Here is a 26680-nt window from a genome sequence, read left to right on the forward strand (position 1 = left end):
GGTCTTGTTAATAAATTCTTAAGGGTTGTGGTTTTTTTTCCCAAATGATTTAAGTAGAACGCCTTCAGACCCTCTTGATTCTAAGCTCTTGAATTTCTAAGCTCCCATTTTGAGGGATATTGCTTATGAAGGAAAATTTAAAGGTTAATTTCTGAATGTATTTTGAAAAGTATATGTAGGATTATTTAAAATGAAAGTATTTATATTCATGGCTATCAAAAACATTTAAAAATACTATCCTAGTGTGATAAGTTAACATTTAATTAGTTTAAATATTTTGTAATTTATTAAGCTTTAAGAAGTGGAGCTGTTATATAGCATATATCAATTTTTTTGTCTTATGCTGAAAAGATATAAATTCCTTAATTGGGGAACTATTATAGATGTTGGCCCTAATAAACTGAAACTGTTTTCTGCATTGAAAATTAATAGTACTTTTGTAGGAATAAAGCAAGAATATCTATTAAAAGGTCTGTGTAGGAATGGGGGATTAATAAAGGAATATCTGTAATAGTTTCAACAATAAAGGTAAACAAAAGGTCTGTTTAGGAAAAGTGGGAGGCTCTTCAACTCTGATTTCATAGTTAAATTAAAAAAAGTATTACAAATCTTAAGTTCAAGAATGAATTCTAGAGACCCTAATATGAGTAAATGTTTGATGATATATACTTTAAAGCCCTTTCACTATTATTTTTATTGATACTTAGGTCTGGTATTTTAAATACTTTTTTGGATAAAGATAAGAAAAATTAACACTTTAATTTTTAACATTTCAAAAGCATGTTATTCAGCCGAAACCGGTTTGGCTCAGTGGATAGAGCGTCGGCCTGTGGACTGAAAGGTCCCAGGTTTGATTCCCGTCAAGGGCATGTACGTTGGTTGCAGGCACATCCCCAGTAGGGGGTGTGCAAGAGGCAGCTTAGTTAGAAACATTCTCTCTCATCGATGTATCCCCCTCTCTTCCTTTCTGTAAAAAAAAAATCAATAAAAAAAAGTATGTTATTCAAATCTTCAATAAATTCCTTTATTAATGACCAAAATAATTGTGCAGGACTGTTTCAAATGAATAAGAAATTCTTCCCAATAAGAAATTGGGTCAGAATGCCCTGCCTCTCTTTGTATCTGCCAGGCTTGCTGCAGTTCTCCACTGGGCTACCTCCCCAGCAGGAGGACCCGATGACCCTGCCTGCAAGCACTGTTCCACACGTCACGGTGCAGGAGGAAGATGGGGAAATTAAGCTACTGGTTGTCCGCGCACAAGGACTCCTGGGGAGGGTTACGGCGGGATATAGAACAGTGTCCTTGACAGCATTCAGTCCTGAGGACTACCAGGTAAGTCACTTATTTGCTCTTGTAGAAGACAGTCCTCGGGGAGGAGCGGAAGGGATGTGGCACTGTACCTGAGACATAACTAAACAAGGGAAATAAGCACTGATGGCTTTTTAAATTTGTGTAAACTAATGTACTTCAGTCCCTTGAAGCCAGAATCATAAATGGCTATCATTCTGATTTCACTGGGGCCTTATATTTGTCATAGGCTTCACCTGTATTTATTTTAATGTTACAGGTTTTGTTCCAATATATTTAAAACTGTATTTCTTACACATTTTACATCCTCTTGTCTCCATCCATCAAACAAGACAAAATGATCAAGAAGTTATATGTTCATGCCTTTCTATTTTTATTATGTTTTTCTCCAAGTTAGAAGCAGTGTGGCACTGGGAAAAAGAAAGCCTAGTTAAATGTCTCTTGTCCTGACCCTTATTGTATATTTACCGAGTTTGGAATGAAACATATTCCACAAGGCATCTCAGCTTGGTTTAGTATTGTCTTCTCTGCATTCTCTTAAAGAAACATTTTAGTCCTTCTATTGATTGTCTTCAATTTCTAGGTTATCTGAACATTCCCACTCTACAGTTGGATTAGCATTTAACTTAATAACTAAAACAAAAACAATACAAACTTACGCTCCCTTTCTCCATTACTGTTGGAAAGCTAGTGCCTTAGGTGACATTTGTGAGGATTTTCAGTGGCCTAGATGCCCTTTATCACTTGAATCTTTATATCTGGAAATGTGATACCCTTTACCTTTACCAAGTCTCTATCTATGATGCTTCAGCTATCTCTGGTCTGTGTTAACATGGAAGTAAGATTTTTTTAAAGCTGTGCATGTGAGTACATGTGTATGTGTATGTTACAGGGAGGGTGGGGAGGTGCCAGGAAGGATTATGTACAGAATCGGAGACAATTGAATATCAGATATCACTATTCTGAACTGTATTCTCGTATACAAAGATACAGGTGATTCTCACTATCCAGGTGTTTACTTCAGCTCTCAGGTGATATTAACCAACTGATTAATGTCTGATCTTAGTCGTGGGAAGTGTTCAGAGATGGTATTCTGAGAGACAGGTGGGTGATGACATAGTTTGGGTAGTCAAGGAGGGCTTTCTTGGGTAATTTGTATCCGTGCTGAGCTCTAAAGGTCAGAGTTGGAGGAGAAAACCAGTAAACTAGATGAAGGGGGAAGAATTACTTGAGACTGTTAAAATGGCATTAATCAAATGGTAAAATGGCCCTAATTAGGGAAAAGCACAGGCTGTCAGAAGAACCCTAAGAAGACCAGTATTTCTGGAGTGATGAGAGATAGTTGTGATGATAAAAGATAAGGTCTGCAGTGATTGGATCATTATAGGCCTTACAGATTCTATGGCTTTTATTGTGAAAACAAAGAAAAGTAAATGACCATTTAAAAAATATATTTTTATTGATTTCGCAGAGGAAGGGAGAGGGAGAAAGAGATAAAAACATCAACAATGAGAGAGAATTATTGTTTGGCTGCTTCCTGCATGCCCCATACCACCCACAATCCTGGGTATGAGCCCTGACCCAGGATTGATCCATGACCTCCTGGTTCATAGGTAGAGGCTCAACTACTGAGTCATGCTGTCTGGGCTGTCTTGACCATTTTTAAATCTGAAGTATCGAAAATGGTGCCATGTACACACTAAATGTGTTTGACAAGTATTAAAAAAGTTAATGAGCCCTAGCCGGTTTGGCTCAGTGGATAGAGCATCAGCCTGCCCACTGAGGGATTCCAGGTTGGATTCTGGTCAAGGGCATGTACCTTGGTTTTGGGCACATCCCCAGTGGGAGGTGTGCAGGAGGCAGCTGACAGATGTTTCTCTCTCATTGATGCTTCTGACTCTGTCCCTCTCCCTTCCTCTCTGTAAAAAAATCAATAAAATGTATATTAAAAAAACTTAATGAATGCATGATTAAGTGAGTTGGTACTTGGGTTGCTCATTTTACCTTTGAGATCGTTAATAGCTCAACAAGATGATATATATGTTATACAAGGTAACATTAGAAAAATTTCAACAATATAAAAATGTGTGCTCATAAGTTGAGGGGAAAATGCTTATATAAGAAATAGAAAAAAGGGACTTAAGACTGAATTTAAATAACGTTTTGTTTCTTGTAGCATGTGAAGATATATAATATAGGGAACCTATTTATAGAGTGCAGTTTCAAGAATAGAAAAGAAAAAGTTAATGTCCAATGGACCCATATTTATTATTGCTTGGAAAAATTCTCAGAATGGAAATGCCATTATTATTATGCATTGTATATTTAAATTGCATAGTTATATAATTTGAGTAGTTCTAAACATACTTGTTCAAGAGAATTTTGGACATCTCATTCAATTCTTGAGGAATTTGTGGATGTCATATATTTATATTTCTCATTTGCCTGGACTACATTTTTTATGAATAGGCAAATAAGAAAGAAAATTTTTATTTTATTTTATTTAGTTGGGGAATATTTAGTTGTAATTTATATTGACCATTATACATATTTACTTCAGTATTTCCAATTTTATATTTTACTTATGTTCTTCTAATTCAGTATTTAAAATAATTTTGAACAGAGAACATTCTTATTTTATAGATTCATATACAGAATAATTATAATCTAATGGATAAATCTCTCATTTGCATTTTAGAGTGCTGCTGGCACCTTAGAATTTCAACCAGGAGAAAGATATAAATACATTTCTGTTAATATCACTGATAATTCTATACCTGAATTGGAAAAATCTTTTAAAGTTGAATTGTTAAACTTGGAAGGAGGAGGTAAGACTGGTGACTCAAAAATATCAAATATTTGCTTGTCCACACACCATGATTATATATTCTTATATGGAAATATGTTCATTTGAATTAATGTTACCCTTTTTTCCCATAAATCTCTGTTACTTGTTTTGAAAAGAATAGTCTGAACATTAATAATTGCTTAATGTATATGGACAATCTGATGGATCATCTCTTTGATAATCCATAAAAAGATAATGTTTTATCTCTCTACATAAATGTATAATACTAGTTTTAGAAACCAGCAGTAAACTCATAGTTTCATTTACATATACTTTTGTGGTGAGGATTGGTAAATTCTGAATTAATATCTCTAATTTTAATTATAAGGATATCATCTACTGTGGTATTTCCCTCCCCCCCTTTTTATTGCCCGTTGGACTTTTCCTAAAGTAGAAGTGCTTTTAGAATGAAATAGGATAGCCCAAACCGGTTTGGCTCAGTGGTAGAGCGTCGGTCTGCGGACTGAAAGGTCCCAGGTTTGATTCCGGTCAGGGGCATGTATGTTGGTTGCGGGCACATCCCTGGTAGGGGGTGTGCAAGAGGCAGCTGGTCAATGTTTCTCTCTCATCAACTTTTCTAGCTCTCTATCTCTTTCCATTCCTCTCTGTAAAAAATCAATAAAAAATATATTAAAAAAAAAAAAGAATGAAATAGGATAATTGTCCTGAATCTTCAAATTGTAATTGTCAGTCATAGTTGGTGACCGTAAAATCAGTTCTTTTTTTGATCCTTTATTTAATTTTTACAATAGCTCCTTTATTGTAACCTATTATGAGGTGATTATCAATAAAACAGGTCAACAATACTACCTTATCCTCTATTCTGATATTCAGAAAGCTCTGTTTACCAAAGAGTTTTGGAGTAAAAAAAAATCATTTTTTAGTTAAACTATCTATCAAATAGAGGGTATTATAATCTTCATTATTCCACTTACAATAACTCTTTTTAAAATATATATATATATATATATATATATATATATATATATATATATATATATATTTTATTGATTTTACACAGAAAGGAATTGAGAGGAATAGAGAGTTAGAAACGTCGATGGGAGAGAAACATCGACCAGCTGCCTCTTGCACACCCCCCACTGGGATGTGCCCGCAACCAAGGTACATGCCCTTGACCGGAATCGAACCCGGGACCTTTCAGTCCGCAGGACGACGCTCTATCCACTGAGCCAAACCAGTTTCGGCACAATAACTCTTTATATATGTGTTGTGTGTTTTTTCCCCAGAAATATTAATGTGTTTGATTTTCAGGTGTTAGTAAGGTGTTACAGAATACATATGATCTGTATCACATTACCTTTGTAAATGTAGGAAATTTGAGAATTGTTATGGTATTCATCAGAGCAGCCTCTTACATTACATAACCTGGCATTATTATTTTCATATTTGATGAAGGAAGTCATAGTACTATGTATAAGTCATCCACAGGGAGAGATGGGGCAGGACACATGTATTATCATTGGCTTTTAGTATGTAGTGAGACTTTGGGTTAGTATGCAGACTTTCCCCAAAGTCCAGAGAAAGCACGGATGGGCAAGCTAGGGAAATAATTAAGCAGCACCCCAGTTTGGTTGACCATATAAAACAATAAAAATATGCTGTGTGGCCTGTTTGGCAGGTAGCACGTTAGAATACTAGCTTTGCTTGTCCTCTATGGACGAGTCCCCAGATCTCCATTGTTTTCATGGCAGGACTTCATTAATCCAAGGTCACTGTAAATTATTTGAAAAGTTGTTCTCTGTGTCACTTATAGTCAAAAAGACTATGGAATTGAACAGATGTTAGTGATCATTTCCTAGCATTGATTGATAAAGAACATTGAATATTCTTCAGAAATGATATTTGAAATATAGAAATACTTTTGGTTTATGTTGAAATTTCTTCCCATATATTTATAATACCCATTGCTATGTATTGATTGGGCATAAGTACTCGGTTGAAAACCAGTCTTGCAGTTTCTTAGTAAGCAAATAGTGGTGGAGAATCTGATTTCCCCTCTACCCAGGTGAGTTGGGATGGGCAGTAAAGGAACATGGACACTGGCCTCTACTCCTCATACAGCCATGGGACTGCCTGAGAAGTGAAAAAGCTTGAGAGCTAAGTTCTGCTGAGGGTCAAGGAATTAGTCCTCACTCCATTCTGGTTTGTCTATACAACTGATTCCACCTAAGATAGCCAGCCCACTGAATAGATGTTATGTGCCAGCCAGAGCACATTGGTATTGAACTTCACCCTTGTTTCTAACAACTAGTGGATAATAATGGGGGCAAAGCCATGCAGTAGATATTCTCTGAAATCCATTTTGCCTCTTAAGTTTTTAAGATATTTCAGGTTTGGGGTGCCATAGCTTCTCATATCTGGTATATCCTAGTCCTACTGAGGGGAGCAGAAGAGCAGGACAGATTAAGACTAGCATGCCAGTCAAGGACACCAGTAGAAGCACAGGGTTATGGATGTATGGTCTTGCTTCTCCTCCTCCTCTTTCCCCCCACTGCTATCATTGCTGCCCTTCCTGTCTTCATTTGTCTGCAAGCATTTGGTAAAGTAATGGTGGGGAGATAAATGTATTGAAAGTCAAGGAAAAAGTTCTTTCTTTTAATTATAGTCCTTGTATATTGCCACTTTAATTTTCACAGTATTATTTACTTTACAGCCATTCAATAGAAGGTAACATTTTTTTTTTTTTGGTGAGAAAGATGAGGTACCAAAAGGCTTAGTGCCTTGCTGAAGGCTTTACTGCTGCTACCTCTCATAGCCAGGGCTGAAGCAGAGAGATTTAGACTGCTTGCCTAGGGTTCTCTCCACAGTGTCAGATGCAAAAGGGTAATCAAACCTGAAAATGGTAACTGTGGGGGGATTTAAATGTGTGGCTGGAGGGAAATGTTTGATGCATTTCCCTGATTTAGAATTGGTGGTTGTGAGTGATAAGGTTCCTGTCGGAGGCTTATAGGTCTGAGTGTACCTGCAAACAAATGTTTTTAAAATATTTACAATGTTAAAAACAATTTACATTTCTGTAAGTGAAAATTTAAGGTTAAATTGGCAGAAATGGGAAATACCAATTACAGCTTACATGGAGTATTTCCTGAGGCTGTGAATGATGTTTTTGTAAGTTGGTAACTTAATTTATACTTTTACCACTTAACAGATCTGTGTGTGTGTGTGTGTGTGTGTGTGTGTGTGTGTAAGAATGCATATTATTGATGACTATTACTGCATTTTCCTCTTTACTGAATATGTTTTAAGAGTTCTTAATTTTCTCATTGTGTCAATGTGTGTTGTGTGGGTTGTGTCTCTGTGTTTCTCCCTGTAAAGTGACTGCTGAACTCTATAGGGTTGATGGCAGTGGTAGTGGTGATGGGGACATGGAATTCTTCCTTCCAACTATTCACAAACGTGGTAAGCAGCTGATCCAAGGCCATTTACTGTCCTACATTTTAACTTTACTTTTTAGAGACAAAAAATACTAACAATTATTGACACCTAGTATATGCAAGTCCTTCATGTATTTTATCTCCTTAACCATCACAGCACTTTATGAGGTATTATTTGCCTCGTGTTACAGTCACCCAACTAGAAAGAGGTCAAGTCAGAATCAAGCCTGCCTGCCTCCAAAGCTTAGATTCTCATCTCTGTATGAGCCTATTGCAGTTTCCTGATTCTAATTGGAATAGAAATTTTGCTTTAAGCCAAAACCGGTTTGGCTCAGTGGATAGAGCATCGATCTGTGGACTGGAAGGTCCCAGGTTTGATTCCAGTCAAGGGCATGTACATTGGTTGTGTGCACATCTCCAGTAGGGGGTTGTGCAGGAGGCAGCTGGTTGATGTTTCTCTCTCATCGATGTTTCTAGCTCTCTATCCCTCTCCCTTCCTCTCTCTAAAAAATCAATAAAATATATTTAAAAAAAAAGAAATTTTGCTTTAATATAATTTACAAGTGATTACTGAGAAGCATTTTACATAGTCTTGGATACCTAAAGAGACATAAATAGAACATTTATATTTTCATCTTAAATGCATCAATTTAATTTTTTTTTTTTTTTTGCAAAAAGAACCATGAATCTTTATATGCAGCATTTAGTCAAAACAAATGGGAAAAGAAGAATTTAAGAAGAGAATAAATGGGGAGAATAAATTGCCAATTAGTGTGAGAAAATATTGAAAAGATTATAGTTTTTGAAGTATATTTATATACAAACATGATTCACCTTTTCCCCTCAAATATTTTTTTTATGTTAGGAGAAAATACATAGAATACTTGTTTCTTAAGGGAGAATTTTCTCGGTTCTCACAATGTCAGGTTTTATATGTTAGTGTCAGAACTCATGTTCCCACCCCTCTCATTCCTAACTTCCTTCAGTGCATCATGTAACATCTGTGTTTAATGACTCTACTACTTTTGGATTAGTTTATTTATGTTTGCATTTTAAGTTTGCCTACATCCATTAAATACAAAAGTTGAACATCTCAGGAAAATAATTACTTATTTTGATCGTGATACCTTTTTAGTTATAGGATTGGACTCTTTGGGACTAGGAGAGGTAGATCTAGAATATCACAATATGATGAAAAAAATTGGCCTAAAATTAATGCACATTTAGAAACCAAGAATCAGTTCAGTCAGATTAACGAAAATCATAGGGAAACTACTGTTTCATAAAGGATAAAGTTGTTTGACTCATGTTCTTCTGAGGTCAGTAAAGGTTGTGGGAGACTTTCCTTACATACTGTGCATGGAAGAATGTTCTCTTGCACAGAAAAGAAAAAGAAAACCAAGTTTTCCTTATTCGTCTGCAAATGCTTATGCAGCACTTGTATATCACATTGGTACCAAAATAGAGAAAGGCCATAAAAGCATGAATATGTGTGGCAACCATTCATGTCAGCCTTTCTAAAACAAATTAGAAGTACTCAGTGAACAGTACAACAGTTTTCTAAGGTTGTTGCCTGCCTTTTCCTTTGGTTCGTAAATTACTGATTAAGTTTCTCTTGCTTTTTGTTGGAACTTATTCATGCAGCCAGTCTAGGAGTGGCTTCCCAAATTCTAGTGACAATTGCAGCCTCTGACCATGCTCACGGTGTATTTGAATTTAGCCCTGAGTCACTCGTTGTCAGCGGAACGGAACCAGAAGACGGGTTCAGCACTGTTATATTCAATGTGAGTACATTTTCCCCCCCTGCAGTCCTAGACATGTTCTGTTCTCTCAAAACTGTTTTATTGTATTATGAAGCTGTATTTTCGGTCAGTTTTTTTCTATGTAGGTGGAGGGAATGAGTCTAGTGGCACAAACAATACAAATTTACCATTGAATACTGATTTAGCACTTGTCTTTGGTTTTGCATCCAAATCTTATGATTTTGAGGATCCCTGACTCTATAAAGGAATGTAATGGAGCTTTATTGCATATATATGTTTTATTCATTCTGTTTAACAAAGTTCTCCATAATCTCACTGGGTCAATCAGTGGGTCCATGCTGCCTATCACTATGTGAGCCAATTCAGCAGAGACAGGGTTGCATCATTTATGAGTGTTTATTCCAATACTGCTGGCTGGATGGGAGAGCAGCAGGTCACCCACAAAAATCTGCTCCGTACTGCACCATAAGCCAGCTGCTTATATTGGGTAAAAGGACTAAGATTATATGGGAAAGTACAAGTTTGCCAAATGGGCAGTTAACAGATAAGCAGAGGGCTGGGGATCTTCGAAGGGCTTAGTGATATGCAAGGGCTGGCACAAACTTGTTAATCTATTCATGATCGTAGGCAGCTCCACATGGGGAGGATGGGCTGAATTTCCAGATGAGCTCCCAGGCCCCTTGTGTAACTACCAGCCAGATTAGAAGGTGCCTTCTTTAATCAGAAAAACAATCACAGTTAACAGAGCACGATTAATACTTCTTACAATTCTAGATGGTCCCCCAACATTCTATTTCTGCCCCTATCAAATAATTTACTACAACGAAGTTTTGTTTGTCATTCGTGTATGTGTCCAACTGAAGTAGGCAATCATCAATCGTTTACGTGAAACATAAACCAGGACAAGTGGAATAGGAAAACTGAGACATTTAGCTGAACAAACTGGCTGCGCAATTTACAGATAATAGAAGGTCACCTCCCTAGAGAGAACATCTAGGCTTCAGTTGTATGTTAGTCCCATGCCGAGAAAAGCAGCAAAGCCAGGTGGTTGACAGAAGGACCAGTTGCAATGACAAATGACCCCCTGCCCTAGAGCTGACCAATGAATGAAGACCAGGACCCTAAAAGGGCACAGCTGGAAAACCAATGAATATTCTGCTGAAATCCTCCCCTGAGACCTCCCCTTAAGATGCCTGCCTGCAAGAGAGAAATAAAAACCCTCAACACAAAGGACCAACACAAGCTCTCCCTCTGGGAAGCATCCCTGCACCTTCTCTCCCCCCCCCCCTCCCCAAACCCCCCTTCCCTATGCACAGGCACATAGCTCCTAAAGTCTAAGGGACCTAAACTCAAAGGGACCCCATGAGACTTGCAATCAGCTAAGCAATGGGCAGTGGCAGCTCGTCCCAGTCTGACCCCCTTGAACCTGTCTCCAAGGCCCCGTTTTCTCCCAGTGAGCAGACGCAGCCTGCCTTGGCTTCTTTCTTTCCTGTGGCATTTTTAGAGAAACAAAGCTGCCCAGCCTGGGCTGTCCTGTTGCTTCCTCTGTGCTAAGCCTTTTTTTCTTTCATTGTCCTCAGCTTTAATAAATGTACCTTTAAAGTGACCTGGACTCCTGCTGTGGAATCTTTCCTTCTTAAAGTCAAGAACCCACAGGCCGGCCTGCTCAGGGCCAGGTGCCATAGGGACTGAGGGTTACAGAGGCCACATCTCAACAGGCACTTCTGTCTTTAAGAAGGGGACTTGTGGGTGTGGAGAACTACATATTGGCTTTTTCCTGGAAGTGATGCACAGCATTTGCACTTACATGTCCTTGGTTAAAGCTAATCACGTGGCCATGCTAATGTTAAAGGGTAGAGAAGTGAAGCCCTGTCTTATCTCTTACCCAGGAGGAGGAAAGAAAACCCACAATGTTCGTGGACAACAATAATAATAACTTTATACACGGGGTGTGTGTGCATGTATTTGTGTGTACCTACTCTGCATTTTTTCTAGTAGGACTTGAGTAGTTTTCTACTGTTAAATAACTCAGAGGAGCTAGAAGCTTGCTCAGCTTTCTGAGATTGTATATAAATAATGAAGACAAATAACTCAAAATATATCCCTCCTGTACTCTTATGACAGATCTTCAGTAAACTGTTCTGGAGTAAATTGAACAACTTCAGCAACAGTGACTCATTACTCAAGAAAGAAGATAAAAAGGGATTATAGGAGAGGATAAAGTTTTATAAAATTTCTATCTCAAATTTTATTCTGAGACAACATATTTTAATATAAACTAAAATCATGTTTAGTTGGAACTTATTTGGAACATTTTTTAAAGCTTTTCTTCTTAAAATATTGGCAGAAAAGCATTTCTTCCTTATTAGATGTATTTTATGTAACCTTGGGTCAAATATGTGTTTGGTGAGTTTGTTTTTCATACTATATTGAAGATAAAGGAAATACTATAATTTGTTTTTAAAAACAACTTTTATGGCTAACTTTTCATTAAAAATGTTACCTATTCTTTACAATGAAGTATATATAATATTTTCAGTAAATATAAAAATGGTAATGAATGTTCTTAAATATAATACATTTTAATTACATTTACTTTATTATTTAAATATATTTTAATTGCAAAAATATAGCTGTAGTTTACTTATAAGCTACAAATGTTCAGGCAATATTTTGTTTCATGCAACAATCCATTTTTAAATAGGACTCTCTGTCTTCAAAATGGGTTATTACGTGATACCTGCCTTTAAGAATCTCATATTTTTTTTTTAGAACAATTCATATAAAATTGCTTTCATCCTGTATTTACAAACTTCTAAGTTAGTGGTTTTAATACCTCTTTTAATACTTGTTAGTATTCAATATTTCCTAGGTTATAAGAGGCCATGGAGCTCTGTCTCGAGTGACTTTGCTTTGGAGCATAGACTCTGACCCAGATGGCGATCTGGCCTTCATCTCTGGCAATGTCACATTTGAAATTGGGCAAAAAAGTGCCAACATCACAGTGGAGATACTGCCGGATGAAGACCCAGAACTGGACAAGGCATTCTCCGTGTCAATCCTCAGTGTCTCCAGTGGATCTTTGGGAGTTCATGCTAACGCCACATTAATAGTTTTGGCTAGTGATGATCCTTGTGGAGTCTTCATCTTTTCTGAGAAAAATAGACCTATTGAAGTTGAAGAAGCAACTCAGAACATCACATTATCAATAATAAGGTTAAAAGGTCTCATGGGAAAAGTCATGGTCACGTATGCAACACTGGACGATATGGAAAATCCACCTTATTTTCCACGTAATTTAGCCAGAGCAACTCAAGGAAGGGACTATATACCAGCTTCTGGATTTGCTCTTTTCAAAGCCAATCAGAGTGAGGCCACAATAACGGTTACAATTTTGGATGATGATGAACCAGAAAGGTCAGAGTCTGTGTTTGTTGAACTACTCAACTCTACTTTAATAGAGAAAGTACAGAATCGCCCAAGTAAGTATCCGTTAGTGTATGATTATTATTATTATTAGAAATAATAATTCTAAAACCAAAGTTAAGAATTTGGTATAGTAGAAAGTCTATGAAAATATTAAGCTCTAAATTTGAAAGCACCATCTTAGTTTACCTGTAGGTAAATGGTAGTGGGACACTTGAAAACATGAAATTATGTTTTAAAAGTCTGTTACATTCCAAGCCTAAAGTTTTAGAAGTATCTATGTAACCCAGTGTAGCTGACCTCTAGCACTATCTATACTAATAAAATCATAAAATGCTAATTAAACCAGATGTCTTCCAGACATTGATCTGGACAAAGCCACAGAGGCTGCCTGTGAGGGGCGTGGGAGAGGTGGGGCAGCACAGAGCAGGAGAGGCAGGGTGGCGCGGGAGAGGCGGCTATGCAGGCCGGTCCAGCGCCGAGGCTCCTTCTGCAGAGGCAGCAACGGAGGCAGAGGGGTGGTACGGGTAGAGGTAGAGAGCTGGGCTTGAGCTGATGGAACTGAAAGCAGTTCCTGTGGTATAGCTTGTTCATTACTAGTCACATTTTCTATGTGGACATAAAACTTTAAAAAGATAAAAAGAATCTAGATTTTCTGGAATAAGGGAAGAAGTAAAGGCAAAAATATTTCTATATTAATTTAAGATCAATTTATTATCAATTTTAGGACAATATTTATATGAAAACAAAACCTTTTTTAGGAAACTGAAATTACATAGTCCAAAGAGTCAGATTCCAAGATCTCATGTTGAGCATGCTATGCCACATAGATGATGGTTCTTACAAGTAAATTTCTTGACCTTCCTGTAACATCTGGATGAATATACTGTATAGTAAGCAACATTCTTGCCCACAATGTCATAATTGTAGCTCAGGGTTAGAAGGTAATTTACTTTATAGGATAACTGCTAACATTACATTTTTAGATAACACTTAAGGTTAAAATTCTCACACAATACTTTTTTTTTTTTCTCAGCAAGATTTAGAATCAGTTAAAATACAAATAAATTGAAGTAAAAAGCAATGAGTCTTATTAAGTAATAATTATTTAATAGAGCCTGGTTTTCAAGGAACACACCGTTTTTAAATGAGATAGAAATAAAACAAGGAGAGAATACTCCATGTACCAGTGACTGAAAGCTGTGGGTACTGGTGTCAGATAACTTATGTTCCAACTATAATAATAAAATTGGACATAATCATTTTTAGCCTCCGTGTCCTTATGGGCAATACAGAAATATTATAGGACTTAAATATGATAACATATGTGAAAATGAATGCAGTGTCTGGCACATGGTAAGCATTCAATATATGTGAATAATTATTAATAATAAAGCGGTACATGTAGAATGTCAATGAGCTATGGGATGGGAGAAACAAATGATGTATTTTATGCTCGATATATCCCTGGAATCATACAGCATACTTGGGGCAGTTCAGGATAGGCATAAGCCATATGTGAAATAATTAAAGAACAATTAAGGGCACATCTGTGTGATATTGATTCAGATTTTAATAGGCAGAATCAGTGTAGAACCTGATAGGATCTGTGTTAATCTACTCTGAGTGTAATCAAGTTTCAGTAGAGGTTTGATGAGTAATCCTCTCTAATAAAAGAGAAACATGTAAATTGACCATACCTTAGCTACACCCATAAGCCATGCCCACCAGCCAATCAGGGCGAGTATGCAAATCAACCCAACCAAGATGGTGGTTAATTTGCATATCCAGGCCAGAGGGAAGACTATAGAAAGAAGCCAAGTGCTACAGAAGGGAGTGAAGCTGCGGAGAAGCAAGCAAGTAGGGCAGCAGCCAAGGAAGGGAAGCAGGCGGGGTGGGGAGAAGGGAGATAAGCCAGCAGGGCTGTGGAGAAGGGAGGGAAGGGAGGCGAAGGAGGGGCAGCGGAGACCCACAGCAGGAAGCCCTATTGCTGGAATCTTCCTGTAAGGGGACTCTAGTTGTAAATAAGAGATTAGACAAACCCTACAGGTAACTTCCTCCCCATCTTTGTGGCTCTGATTCCTCATCTGTAAATTGTGACAATTTTTATTACTGACCACTTAGAGATGTCCTGGGGATTAAATGACTTGATATAAAAAATGTGCTTAGAACAATGTCAGGCAAATAGTATACCCTCAAAAAAAATATCATTTGTTGCTACAACTCTCTGTCTCTGCAATTCTTTTCTAATTTAGCTGAGTTTAATTATATTATACTGATTTCTAGTTGTGACTTTATGATATAATTTAGTATGACCTGGGCCTATATAGTTGAAATTAAATGGTGGTGTTAATTTGTCTGAAAATGTTGAATTTTATACATTATCACATATTTCCAAATACCATCATTGTTTGAGATATTCTAAATATAAACTCTATAGAAAGAATACAAAAAAATTAAATATGATCTCAAAATTCTTTAGTTCTAGTAAAAGTTTTAGATGCTTTGTTTGTGTTAAAAGACTGCTTTTTATATTGTTTTGGGAAGGGTTCTGGTTGGAATTGTACCTCTGTATGAGGGATAGTTTTTGGAAAGTCCCAAATGCTTTCAAAATAAGCTTTGCTCTCTTGATAATCAGTGGAACATAAGCAAAGAGCTTATTGCACAAACTCTTTTATAGCAGCATTGGGGTAGTATTGACGTGCTTTTTCCAGATAAGGTAGTTGAGTTAACTAAGAAGGGATAGAAAGGAACAGGTTTGTGAGGGAGAAAAGTTGAAGCAGAGACACAGTATTTAGAGTGTGATGATTGGCTGCAACTGGTCTTCAAGGTCATGGAGTTAAATTACTTTCCTACTCAATTTTGTAACTGAAATGCTGTTTTTTTTTTTTTTTGTTTGTTTGTTTTTAAATTTATGGAATGCTGGTAACCAATTTAAAAGATTATAGTTCTATAGGTTTCATTATTATCTCTTGTAATATATACAAAGTGATGATTTATTATACTCTGATTCTTTTTGCTTTTTGACAAATTTCTAATACTTATTAAATTATGCCTGTCGGCTAATTATTTGTTGGCTAAGAATTCTATAATAAAAATCTTCAATAGACTATAAAGCTATAAGAGTAGGGACTTTGTGTTTATTTTTGTATCTACAATGTATATATTAGTGCTAATTCATACTCTAGTAATATTTCATAGAGAGAAAACACTAAGTTATCATCCCATTTGGTTGATGGAATCTTGCTGAGGCTTAATGACTTTTGACTAGTTCTTAGAATTTTTGATAGATTCTCTTCTCTTTTTCAGTTCCCAATTCTCCACGCCTGGGACCTAAGGTAGAAACCATTGCTCACCTAATTATTAATGCCAATGATGATGCCTTTGGAATTCTTCAGCTCTCAGCTCCACTTGTTCGAGTGTCAGAAAATCATGTTGGACCCATTATCAATGTGACTAGAACAGGAGGAGCATTTGCAGATGTTTCTGTGAAGTTTAAAGCTGTGCCAATAACTGCAATAGCTGGTGAGAAAGACGTCTAAGGAGCAGTGAAAAGTTTTAGAGGGAAATTTTATCCTTTATTAACGAACCTCAAAGATGTAGTTAGAAAAATCAGCCAGAAAGCAGCAATATTCCTGCATCTTTTTAAAGGAACAAATCCATATCTTTCATCAAATATTTATGATACTGATTTTGTAGAATTTATGGAAACTACTAGTGAATTGTATATGAATGTAAAAGCTCTGATGACCAAAATATGCACAAACCAATGAAAAGACATGAAGGAAAGCATAGTTAGGTTTTCTCTGTGTACCTTTTAGTAGTTTTTTGAAAGGGACTCATGTAAATGATACCTAGGAACGAATGCAAGATAAAATGTTCAGCTGTATGATCACATTACTTGGCAGTAGTTTTGTTTCTCAACACTTTATCTTGCTTGTTTCCTTATTTATTCAGAACATGGAAGAGACAATGGTTACCATTAACTATTTTATGTATAAGCAAAGCGATTTCATTGCCAAATGCAAACATTAGGAGACTGCCTTCTTCGGTGGTGCAGTTACCTAGAGGAAGAGTTGCGGAAGAGCAATTCAATTAGGTTTTTTCTATTATAGTATGCACTCAAAGGAACATGAGTGTGAATGGATGGGATAGCAGGCTTGATTTTTTGAAATAAATTACCTGGATATGAGACTTGCTTGAAAAGATGATAAACCGGGTTCACATATTCCCCAGGTGGTGTGTGTGTGTGTGTGTGTGTGTGTGTGTGTATGTGTGTGTGTGTGTGTATATGTGTGTGTGTGTGTGTGTGTGTGTGTGTGTGTGTGTGTGTTCGTGTTCTAGGAACTTTGCCCTCAGGCTCCATAGGAAGCCTCTCTCCTTTCCCCAGCCACTGCTGGACCAGAAACAAAGTCATCTTGGGCAGTTATGCAATAGCATATTTCAATTCAACTTTGTAGAAAGGTCCTTAGTTTCCAGGTATAACATTGATGCTGACATGCCCATATCAGTGGAACAGTATAATTTATTTCCTCAGTGAGATTAGAATTCTAGTCTTGCTCTTTGTTTTAAAAGTGGTATACACATTTTTCTTTTGTAGATAAAGGGCTATCTTGTGGTCATAAATGACTTATAGCTATCTATCCATATCTATATACCATCTATACAGGTTGTCCCAAAATATATAATCACTTTAACAGCTGATAGCTCAGTTTTGAAAATGAAATGTATTTTAATAAACACTGCCTTTATAATTATTAAAAATGTGTGTATATATTTTTTGGGAATTATATATATATATATGACAAACAGTATAAATTATGTACACATATTTCTAAAAATGAACATGTGAACTCAAACACCTTAGGAAATCTTTTTCATTGTTTTTTGATATCAAAACTCCAACCCCCTCCCTTTTTTTTTTTTTTTTTTTTTTTTTTTTAGCAAGACAGGTAAAGTTTTCTTGTTTAGAATAAATCTAGTAAATCTTCTCAAAAAAGTCTTTCCAAGTATATCCATAAAATTTGATACATCATAGATTCCCCTTGTATATGGCATGTTTATTATATTGTGGAATAAGTCTTGGCATTTTGCTTTTTGTCTCTGTAGGTGAAGATTATAGTATAGCTTCATCAGATGTGGTCTTGCTAGAAGGGGAAACCAGTAAAGCGGTGCCAATATATATCATTAATGACATTTACCCTGAACTGGAAGAATCTTTTCTTGTGCAACTGCTGAATGAAACGACAGGAGGAGCCAGACTAGGGGAGTTAACAGAGGCAATCATTATCATTGAGGCCTCTGATGACCCCTATGGATTATTCGGTAACCAGATTAGTCTGTATCTCTTTCACTTGTCTGCATAGATCATACATTTCTTTGTTTTTAGGGATGAACAATTGATTTGATCATGTTCTCTTTTTAACTTGTTAATACTGATATATACAGCATCATGTACACTCACTGGCAGTGGTTAGTGATATAACGTTTTACATTATATCTGGCTCCTAGATCTGTTTTGTGAATCTTAGATAATTCTTTAAAAATTAATTTATAGAAATTTACACAAAAATTTGGATACCTGGGCTTTTGGTTTGGTAGGAAAGTCTGGCAACATTCAGCCCCCTCTCCTGCCTAGCATCAGTCATGGGAGCCATATAGCCACTGTCCCTTTGGTCCAGGCTTGCACTGGGCAGTTAGCCAAGGAACTCATTAGATACTCTTCACTCATAACTGGTGTATGCCTGATCCCTGTGGGCATTTGGATTTGTGATTTCTGCTTCTGTCATAGTGAAAAATCATTTTGAAGTCTTGGTGGCCCAGCCACTTTGTATCACAGCATGTTACTCTGATTGGATGGGGGTTAGCTACTTAGATTGCATAAGGGGGGAAACATGACCAGAGGACAGTGATTGTTTAGATCTGTGTAATTCAGTTTCATTTTGTATGTGAAACCTACTCTGCTCTGCCCTTCAGGTTTCCAGATTACTAAACTTATTGTAGAGGAACCTGAGTTTAATTCAGTGAAGGTAAACCTGCCAATAATTCGAAATTCTGGGACACTCGGCAATGTTACTATTCAGTGGGTTGCCACCATTAATGGACAGCTTGCTACTGGCGACCTGCGAGTTGTCTCAGGTAATGTGACCTTTGCCCCTGGGGAAACCATTCAAACCTTGTTGTTAGAGGTCCTGGCGGACGACGTTCCGGAGATTGAAGAGGTGAGAGGATGCCTAGTTTAGAGTGACACTGTAAACCATGCCTTGTCTTGTAGTGACTAGAACAGATGCTGTTGTTGTGACATTTATAGAGGATGTCAAATAAGTTATTTCTGCAAGAATGTTCAAAGTATGGTAGTATGAAAGTGGTCCTTACAGATAACAAAACAAGGAATATTCTAGAAGTAGGTCTTATGCACATACCAGTTTACTAGTGTAAGATATTTTTATGGATTGTATTTTTCAACATTTTGGTTAAGGGATTAGATATATAATGCATTTATCATAATTTTTGCTACATTGTTTCATATAAATTCTTCATTTGTTTATATCCATACTCCCTTTGGGCTTAAATTTCATTTCGATTTTTTTCACTTGTTCATTAATTTATTCATCAACAATTTTGAGAATTTACTATGTGACAAATGCCATGCTAGATATAGCTGCCTGATGTTTATTTTTCATGATGAATTAGCAAAGTAGCAAATAAAAGTAGAGTCTCAGGGGGAAAGTTGATTCATCCATGCCATATATTGGCTAAGGATGCTTTTATTTCATAAAATTCAAGTATTATTAAAGCCCAGATCTCATAAAATTGAATTCAATAGCATTTATTCTTTAATTCTGTCAATTTTTTTTTAGTTCATAAAATTTCATTTGAGTGGTAGTAATTGTATCATTATTCATTCCTAAAGATAGTTAATATCTTTAAAACATTTCTCTTCTCTCTAAATATAGGTGATATTGTGATATGTTATTTTTTTTCTTTTAAATTTTCTCAGAAATTTTTCATTTAAGTGAATGTGGAAAATAAAGCATAATATACTAACTTCATGAAACATATGTACTATTTTCCCTAAATAAAAAAGGTATAGGACTAAAAGTCTATTATTAAAGTGGTAAACATAACCAGGAATCTCAAAATTGATTCACAAAATTATATAACTAAATATTAAGGAACTTTAAATAGTCCATTATTATTTTTTAAAATTTATTTTTAAAATATATTTTATTGATATTTTACAGAGAGGAGGAAGGGAGAGAGATAGAGAGCTAGAAACGTTGATGAGAGAGAAACATCGACCAGCTGCCTCTTGCACACCCCCTACCGGGATGTGCCCGCAACCAATGTACATGCCCTTGACCGGAATCGAACCTGGGACCTTTCAGTCCACAGACCGACGCTCTACCACTGAGCCAAACCGGTTTTGGCTAAATAGCCCATTTTTAAATGTATAGCCATGCTGTATTATTAAAAGTTCATGATAGATTATTCTGTTACATCTTGGGTTTATAAATGTAATGGGATATTTTAAAAAATACATTTATATTTCACTTTGTTCTTATACTTGTATGAATATGTTTAATTGTTTCCCTTGAATTATTTTTATTCTAATTTCAGAACTAGGTTTCTGTTAAGGAAGTTTTCACTGTATTTTTAGGTTATCCAAGTGCAACTAACTGATGCCTCTGGTGGAGGTACTATTGGGTTAGATCGAGTGGCAAATATTATTATTCCTGCCAATGATAATCCTTATGGTACAGTAGCCTTTGTTCAGTCGGTTTACCGTGTTCAAGAGCCTCTGGAGAGAAGTTCCTGTGCTAACATAACTGTCAGGAGAAGGTATTATTATGAGATGGTGACTTGCATCTGGGGTGGGGAGGTGATGGGAAAGGATCTTTTGCAGTTTGTTTTATAATTCAATATAAATTATAATTTAGTAAATGATTGATGCCTAATAATATAAAGAGCTCCTTATATTTATCATACCTATTATTAGTGAAATAGATTATACATCATGGGACTTTCTAACTTCAAAAATTTGTTGCTTTAACCTGTTACTTGTTTTAGTTTAGTACAAGTAGCTTCTAAATTAAAGAACATTCATATGTGAAGTAGTTAATTTTCAAGTTCTTCCCCCCCCCCCCTTGCATTTCTTTCATGAGGCAGTTTAGAGTTCACTGAATTCCTTTAGAAAATAGAAAATATAGGACTTGAGGACCTTATGGCAAATAATTATATTCCCTCAAAATGTATTCCTGCTGTTATTGTTACTTTGTTTCAGAGAAATCTAGTAATGAAAATTAATTTTCTATTTCTGTTTGATAATTTAAAAATGGATATGACTTGCATATCTTACAAGGTATTTTCATAGCTTGGTAAATATTTTGTTTCATCGAAAACTAGCAAGGTTACCTTACATGAGAAAGTAAAACATTGAAAGACAAACGTAATAGAAGCCTGGTTGTATTTGTACAGCGGCATTATACACTTAAAAAGTGAAAACTGCAATTAGTAGTTCTTTTCTAGTTCTTTTCTATATGTAGTCCACAGATTGCTTTGGTGCTTAATGTGTCTTTTAATTGTCACTCCATGTTTTAGCGGCGGGCGCTTTGGCCAGCTCTTGCTGTTCTACAGTACTTCCGATATTGATGTAGTGGCTCTTGCAGTGGAGGAAGGACAAGATTTACTGTCCTACTATGAATCGCCAATGCAGGGGGTGCCCGACCCGCTTTGGAGAACGTGGGTGAATGTCTCTGCCGTGGGGGAACCCCAGCATACTTGTGCCACTTTGTGCCTCAAAGAGCACGCGTGCTCAGCGTTTTCATTTCTCAGCGCCTCCGAGGGCCCCCAGTGTTTCTGGATGACATCCTGGGTCAGTCCGAATCTTAACCACTCAGACTTCTGGACCTACAGGAAAAACATGACCAGGGTAGCGTCTCTTTTTAGCGGTCAGGCCGTGGCTGGCAGTGACTATGAGCCTGTGACAAGGCAATGGGTCATCATGCGAGAAGGCGATGAATTTGCAAATCTGACAGTTTGTATTCTTGTGGATGACATCCCAGAGATGGATGAGAGTTTCCTGATTTCTCTTGTTGAAGTCCACCTCATGAACATCACAGCCAGCTTTGAAAACCAGCCAACCATAGGACAGCCAAATACGTCTACCGTTGTCATAGCGTTAAACGGCGACGCCTTCGGGGTGTTCACGATGTACAGTATTAGTCCCAACACCTCCGAAGACGGCTTGTACGTGGAAGTCCAGGAGAAGCCCCAAACCACAGTGGAGCTGATGATCCACAGGACAGGGGGCAGCCTAGGCCAGGTGACGGTCGAGTGGAGGGTTGTTGGTGGAACCGCTACTGAAGGCTTGGATTTTATAGGTGCTGGAGACATTCTGACTTTTGCTGAAGGTGAGTGGTGATTCTAAATGGATTGCAGTATGTCCTAAAGTTATCATATTTAATTTTTATGGTAATGTTAGTTAATATGTAAAAGCCTAGTGTGGATTTGAAAAAATGCAAGTTGGTTGACATGACACATGAAGACTGACATGGCCACACATAAGCATTCTTTTAGTCTATTAAACAAAGAAGGGTTTTAGGAGAAGTGTGAGTTTTACTCCTTTATACGTGATACAGATAAGTAAGCAAGTCTAAGGAAAGCTCTAATTTTTTTAAGGAAAACTACAACCAAGCACGTGGCTAATACTTTGCGTGGGGGAAAGGTATTTTTACCGAGATCATTGTTTAAATCCTGATTTGGGCAATAATAGATTCCACTTGAAAAAAGTGACATGTACTCATCAAAACCTCACTGTATACAGAAAAAATGAATGAAGTAAACACTCACAATTACATATGTTAGAGCAGTTCATTGCACCTTTTATTATTTAACTTTTTGTGTAAATATTTTTGGAAATAGTAACTGGAGGGGGTCATGATACATGTATCATAGCTCTTTGAAATATCTAATTGGCATCTGTTTTACAGTAAATTTTAAAATAGTATAAAACATTTCTATAATGTCTTTTTTTCTAGTAAATTATTTTGAGAATAATGGAATATGACATGCCTGTCATATGACATTCCTGGGCTGATGGGGACAGGTTGGTAATTGGTAACTTTCTCCTTATTTCAAAGGAAATAATTAAAATTTATGAGAAAGGAGTGAAGATGAAAATTTAAAGTTAGATTTTTCCCCTCCCAGTGGCTTTAGTAAACTGCCAAGTTATCATATGAAGTAATGGCATTTTATAAATTAGTATTTCTTTGAATTAATTATTTTATAGGTGAAACCAAAAAGATAGCCATTTTAACCATCTTGGACGATTCCGAGCCAGAGGACGATGAAAGCATCATAGTGAGCTTAGTGTACACGGAAGGCGGAAGCAGAATTTTGCCCAGCTCCGACACTGTGCGAGTGACCATTCTGGCCAATGACAACGTGGCGGGAATTGTTAGCTTTCAGACAGCTTCCAGATCTGTCATAGGTCATGAAGGTGGGTTCCTTTTTGTGTGGAGCACATTCGTTCTCTTTTCCGTGGATGTCAGTTTTGTTTAGTCTTGTAATGTTTTTGATGTGTTTTATCCTTTCTTTATTTTGTAAGGTTATGTATGCTAATGTGCATGGAACTTATGTGGGAGAGGGCTGTACAGTGAACTGTTTGACTACATTTAGAAGATTAATATTGTCTTCTAGCTCACCAGTCCCCACTTGTGTGACTTTAAGGGAGTTAGTGAGACCAAGCATGCTCAGCTTTCTCATCTGTTAAATGGTAGCAAATATCACTTATAGGTTTCTTTGTGAGGATTAAGCGAGCTAATAAATATAAAGTGCTTAGCATTGCTCCTGGCAAGTGTATACGTGCTCAATGGTAGCTGCCCATGTTAAGCAGTGAAACATCAGCTTTCTGTTCAAAACAAATGGTGGTTTGTAATCAGTAAGAATGTTAGCCTTGGCTTTATATTGTTTTTATATATTTTATGAACAAAGTGCCAAACTAGAAAAATTTATAAAATGTTCATCTTCTTCTTAAACAATTTTTTTTGGAATTCTTAATATTTTACATTATTTGTAAGGTGTTGCATATATAGGGTGGGGCAAAGGTAGATTTATACTTTTGAGTACATGAAACACTTTATTTTTGCATTATTATTTGTTAATTATTGTATTATTTTCCATATGAACAAATGTGAATCAACTTTTGTCCCACCCTGTATAGGCTATTGTTTTGTTTAAAAGATGATGGTAATGTTTTTGGTTTTTGAATAAGCTTGTTTGAGATAATACTTGTATTTATAGCCTGTGTTTCATTGTAGTTCCTATTTAGAAAAAAAAATTTTACCTTAAAAAGGTAAGAAATGGAAAGGATATTGATCATGCATTTGGACTTATATTTTACAGATCAGAAAATTGAGACAGTGAAAGAATGACTTGACAAGGTCATAAAGCTAGTTAGTTGCTGTGATGGAAACAAAGTGAATTTTAGTGTGTGTTACCGTTCACATTACTGTACTCCCAACTTGTATGTTTAATTTATCGATGCAAATGCCTTAGCCATTGATTGATGGCCTATATCATGTTTTCAGAGCAGTGGTGAGTGGAAGTGACTATTAAATAGCTATACATTTAACTAAAGACAGATCATCAAAAAATTATTTGTAACATAATGCAAGTAGAAAGCCACCATAGGGGAAGTTAATCTTAATAGCTATGATAATAGTAATAACATTTATTGAGTGTTTTCTGTGTGCCAGAATTTTCACAACCATTATTTCACTTAATTATAACAATACATATAATGGTATGCAGCATATTTTTACATAAAGAAACTGAATTTTAGAGACTAAATAGCACAGTTATTAATGGAGGAGCTTAAACCCACTGCTATCTGAATCCAGAGGCCATGCCACAGGGCAGTTTATGAGAAGAGACTTTGCTTTGCTTGAACTTAAATCTGCAGAACTTGACAATGTAGGAACTTTGAGTAAATATTTCAAGTGGTTTGACTTGGAAGAATAATGAATTTGAAATAAAATGTCTGTGTAAGAGAAGGAAACTGGTGAGAGAACCTGACTCCACCTAGGTTACACATGGAAATTGGATATTTAAAGATAATATCAATAGTTGAAATCAGAAAAATTAATAAAATCTTTATGGCTAGAGAAAGAAAAGCAAGTAGTCAAGGATAGAGCCATATGGCATACCAGGCTAAGGTTCTAGGAAAGAAAAAACCTGAGAGGAAAGAGAGAAAGTTCTCCCAAAGAGATGGGGAGAAACCACACTAAAATGTGTTTTCATTAGTTATCAGAATAATCAGTATGTCTCATACTAACATGTGCAACAAGTGAGATTAGATTCCCAGATGAGCTAGAGGAAACATTAACAACCATGAAGTTTTAAAAGAGAACTTGGGATAAGGAGCAGATAGCTAAGGGTGATAAAAAGCTGCAGAAGCCTTCAGGCAGTGCTTCTCAAAGTGTGGTCCTCAAGCCAATGCCTGTCCACAAAGTGTCTCTACTAGTTTCTGACAAGATATGTTCAGGAACTGAAATCACCTTTTCTAGAAACTTATATAGAACAACTTCACTTTGCTGTGATACTCAAAAGTGATATCTATGGGCTTGTTTATGTGTTTTGTTTTGTTTTTTGCTATTTAATTTAGCCCTTTATTTTATTGTACTTCACAAAAATGTTAGTCCACAAGGGATAGATCAGGCAAACAAAAAAAGAAAAGTAAACAAAAACCTCTTGCTCTCCACTGCATTAAGTGTGAGAAGCACTACTCTAGGAGGTAGTCTGTTTATTGGCCATGGAGAGCAAGGAAAGGAGAAAAAATTGGAGAAAATGAATTAAAGAGGAGTATTTTGGATTAGTTTTTGTCTTGTTGAAGAAATACAAGAAAGAAAATAATGTGGAAGATAATAAAAGTCGGTGGTATGGAAGGTATAAATAAGATCAGGACCAGGAAGGATTAGATTTAAGGGAAGACTGAGAGCTAGACTAAGGATGTAATTTTCAGCATGATAGCATTTCTTTTAAGGATACCAAAGAATTTGGAAGACCAGTATCACTTCGAAGGTATTTTAATTGTAAATCAGCTAGGGGCATGAAAGAGCATCCTCTGAGCGTGTGGGCAGTGAGGATGGTGGGTGGCTTGGAGGGTTCTGAAGAAACTTCAGTTTTCCCACTGACACTCGCACCTGTGCTGTCCTTCACCTGGATGAACTTAATCTGAAAATCAGAGTGTGGTTTTTTTTTTTTAGCTGCCAACAGCTAAATATCTGCAAAGAGGACAAGGGGATTGTTGATTAAAACAAATGGTCCAAGTGTGTTGTTGCTGGTTAAAAATCTGCTGTCACATATTAATCTATGAGCATGAGTTTAGTACAGGAAATAAAACACTGAATTGCTTTTACCGCTTACATGAGTGCTAGATTTTTTAAAATATATTTTCTAAACATAAATTGGGAGGAATTTCTATTTTTTAAACTTATTTTTCTTTTCCTTTGTTCCTAAACCTTTTTCCTAGAGTCTGAATTGGTTTTCTTTTTCCAAGACACTATATGCACTATTTCAAGAATTTAGTATTTTGTGTATGTATTCTTTATATTGCCGTTAAATTGCACAGAGAAAAGTATACCAAGCATAAGGGTAGCAAAGTGAATTAGTGAAAACTTGATGGTGATTCTTCAAAGTTAACTGCTAAAGAAATGGGGTAAAAATGGGATGTTAACAATGTTAACCTTGCTTTGGCCTAGAATTGGAGTTTCATTTATGTGATTAGATTTAAAACATGGACTATACTGAATTTCTGGCTCTGGAGTGCATTTTAAATTCATGGGGAGGAATTGCTTTAGAGTTTAACGATGTACTGAATTCTGAAGAATGCTTTTTCTACATTTTTGTCCTAAAGCAATTGAACAAATGTCTGGTAG

General features: G+C 36.3%; 1 protein-coding gene across 1 annotated transcript in view; it reads left to right on the forward strand.

Annotated features, from left to right (window-relative positions):
- The window catches only part of ADGRV1 (adhesion G protein-coupled receptor V1), a gene marked incomplete at its 5' end in the record, with an annotated part of 423052 nt that overhangs the window by 66602 nt on the left and 329770 nt on the right, over positions 1-26680 (forward strand). The window contains 11 exons of the mRNA XM_084880847.1: positions 1130-1332; positions 4007-4136; positions 7493-7576; positions 9196-9335; positions 12187-12796; positions 16050-16265; positions 17850-18065; positions 18717-18961; positions 20401-20582; positions 21342-22153; positions 23032-23241. Of these exons, the coding sequence (XP_084736973.1) occupies positions 1130-1332; positions 4007-4136; positions 7493-7576; positions 9196-9335; positions 12187-12796; positions 16050-16265; positions 17850-18065; positions 18717-18961; positions 20401-20582; positions 21342-22153; positions 23032-23241 (3048 nt within the window). The remainder of the gene's footprint in view (positions 1-1129; positions 1333-4006; positions 4137-7492; positions 7577-9195; positions 9336-12186; positions 12797-16049; positions 16266-17849; positions 18066-18716; positions 18962-20400; positions 20583-21341; positions 22154-23031; positions 23242-26680) is intronic.

Source organism: Pipistrellus hanaki (genome assembly GCF_964339955.1).
Source record: "Pipistrellus hanaki genome assembly, chromosome: 4".
Lineage (NCBI taxonomy): Eukaryota > Metazoa > Chordata > Mammalia > Chiroptera > Vespertilionidae > Pipistrellus > Pipistrellus hanaki.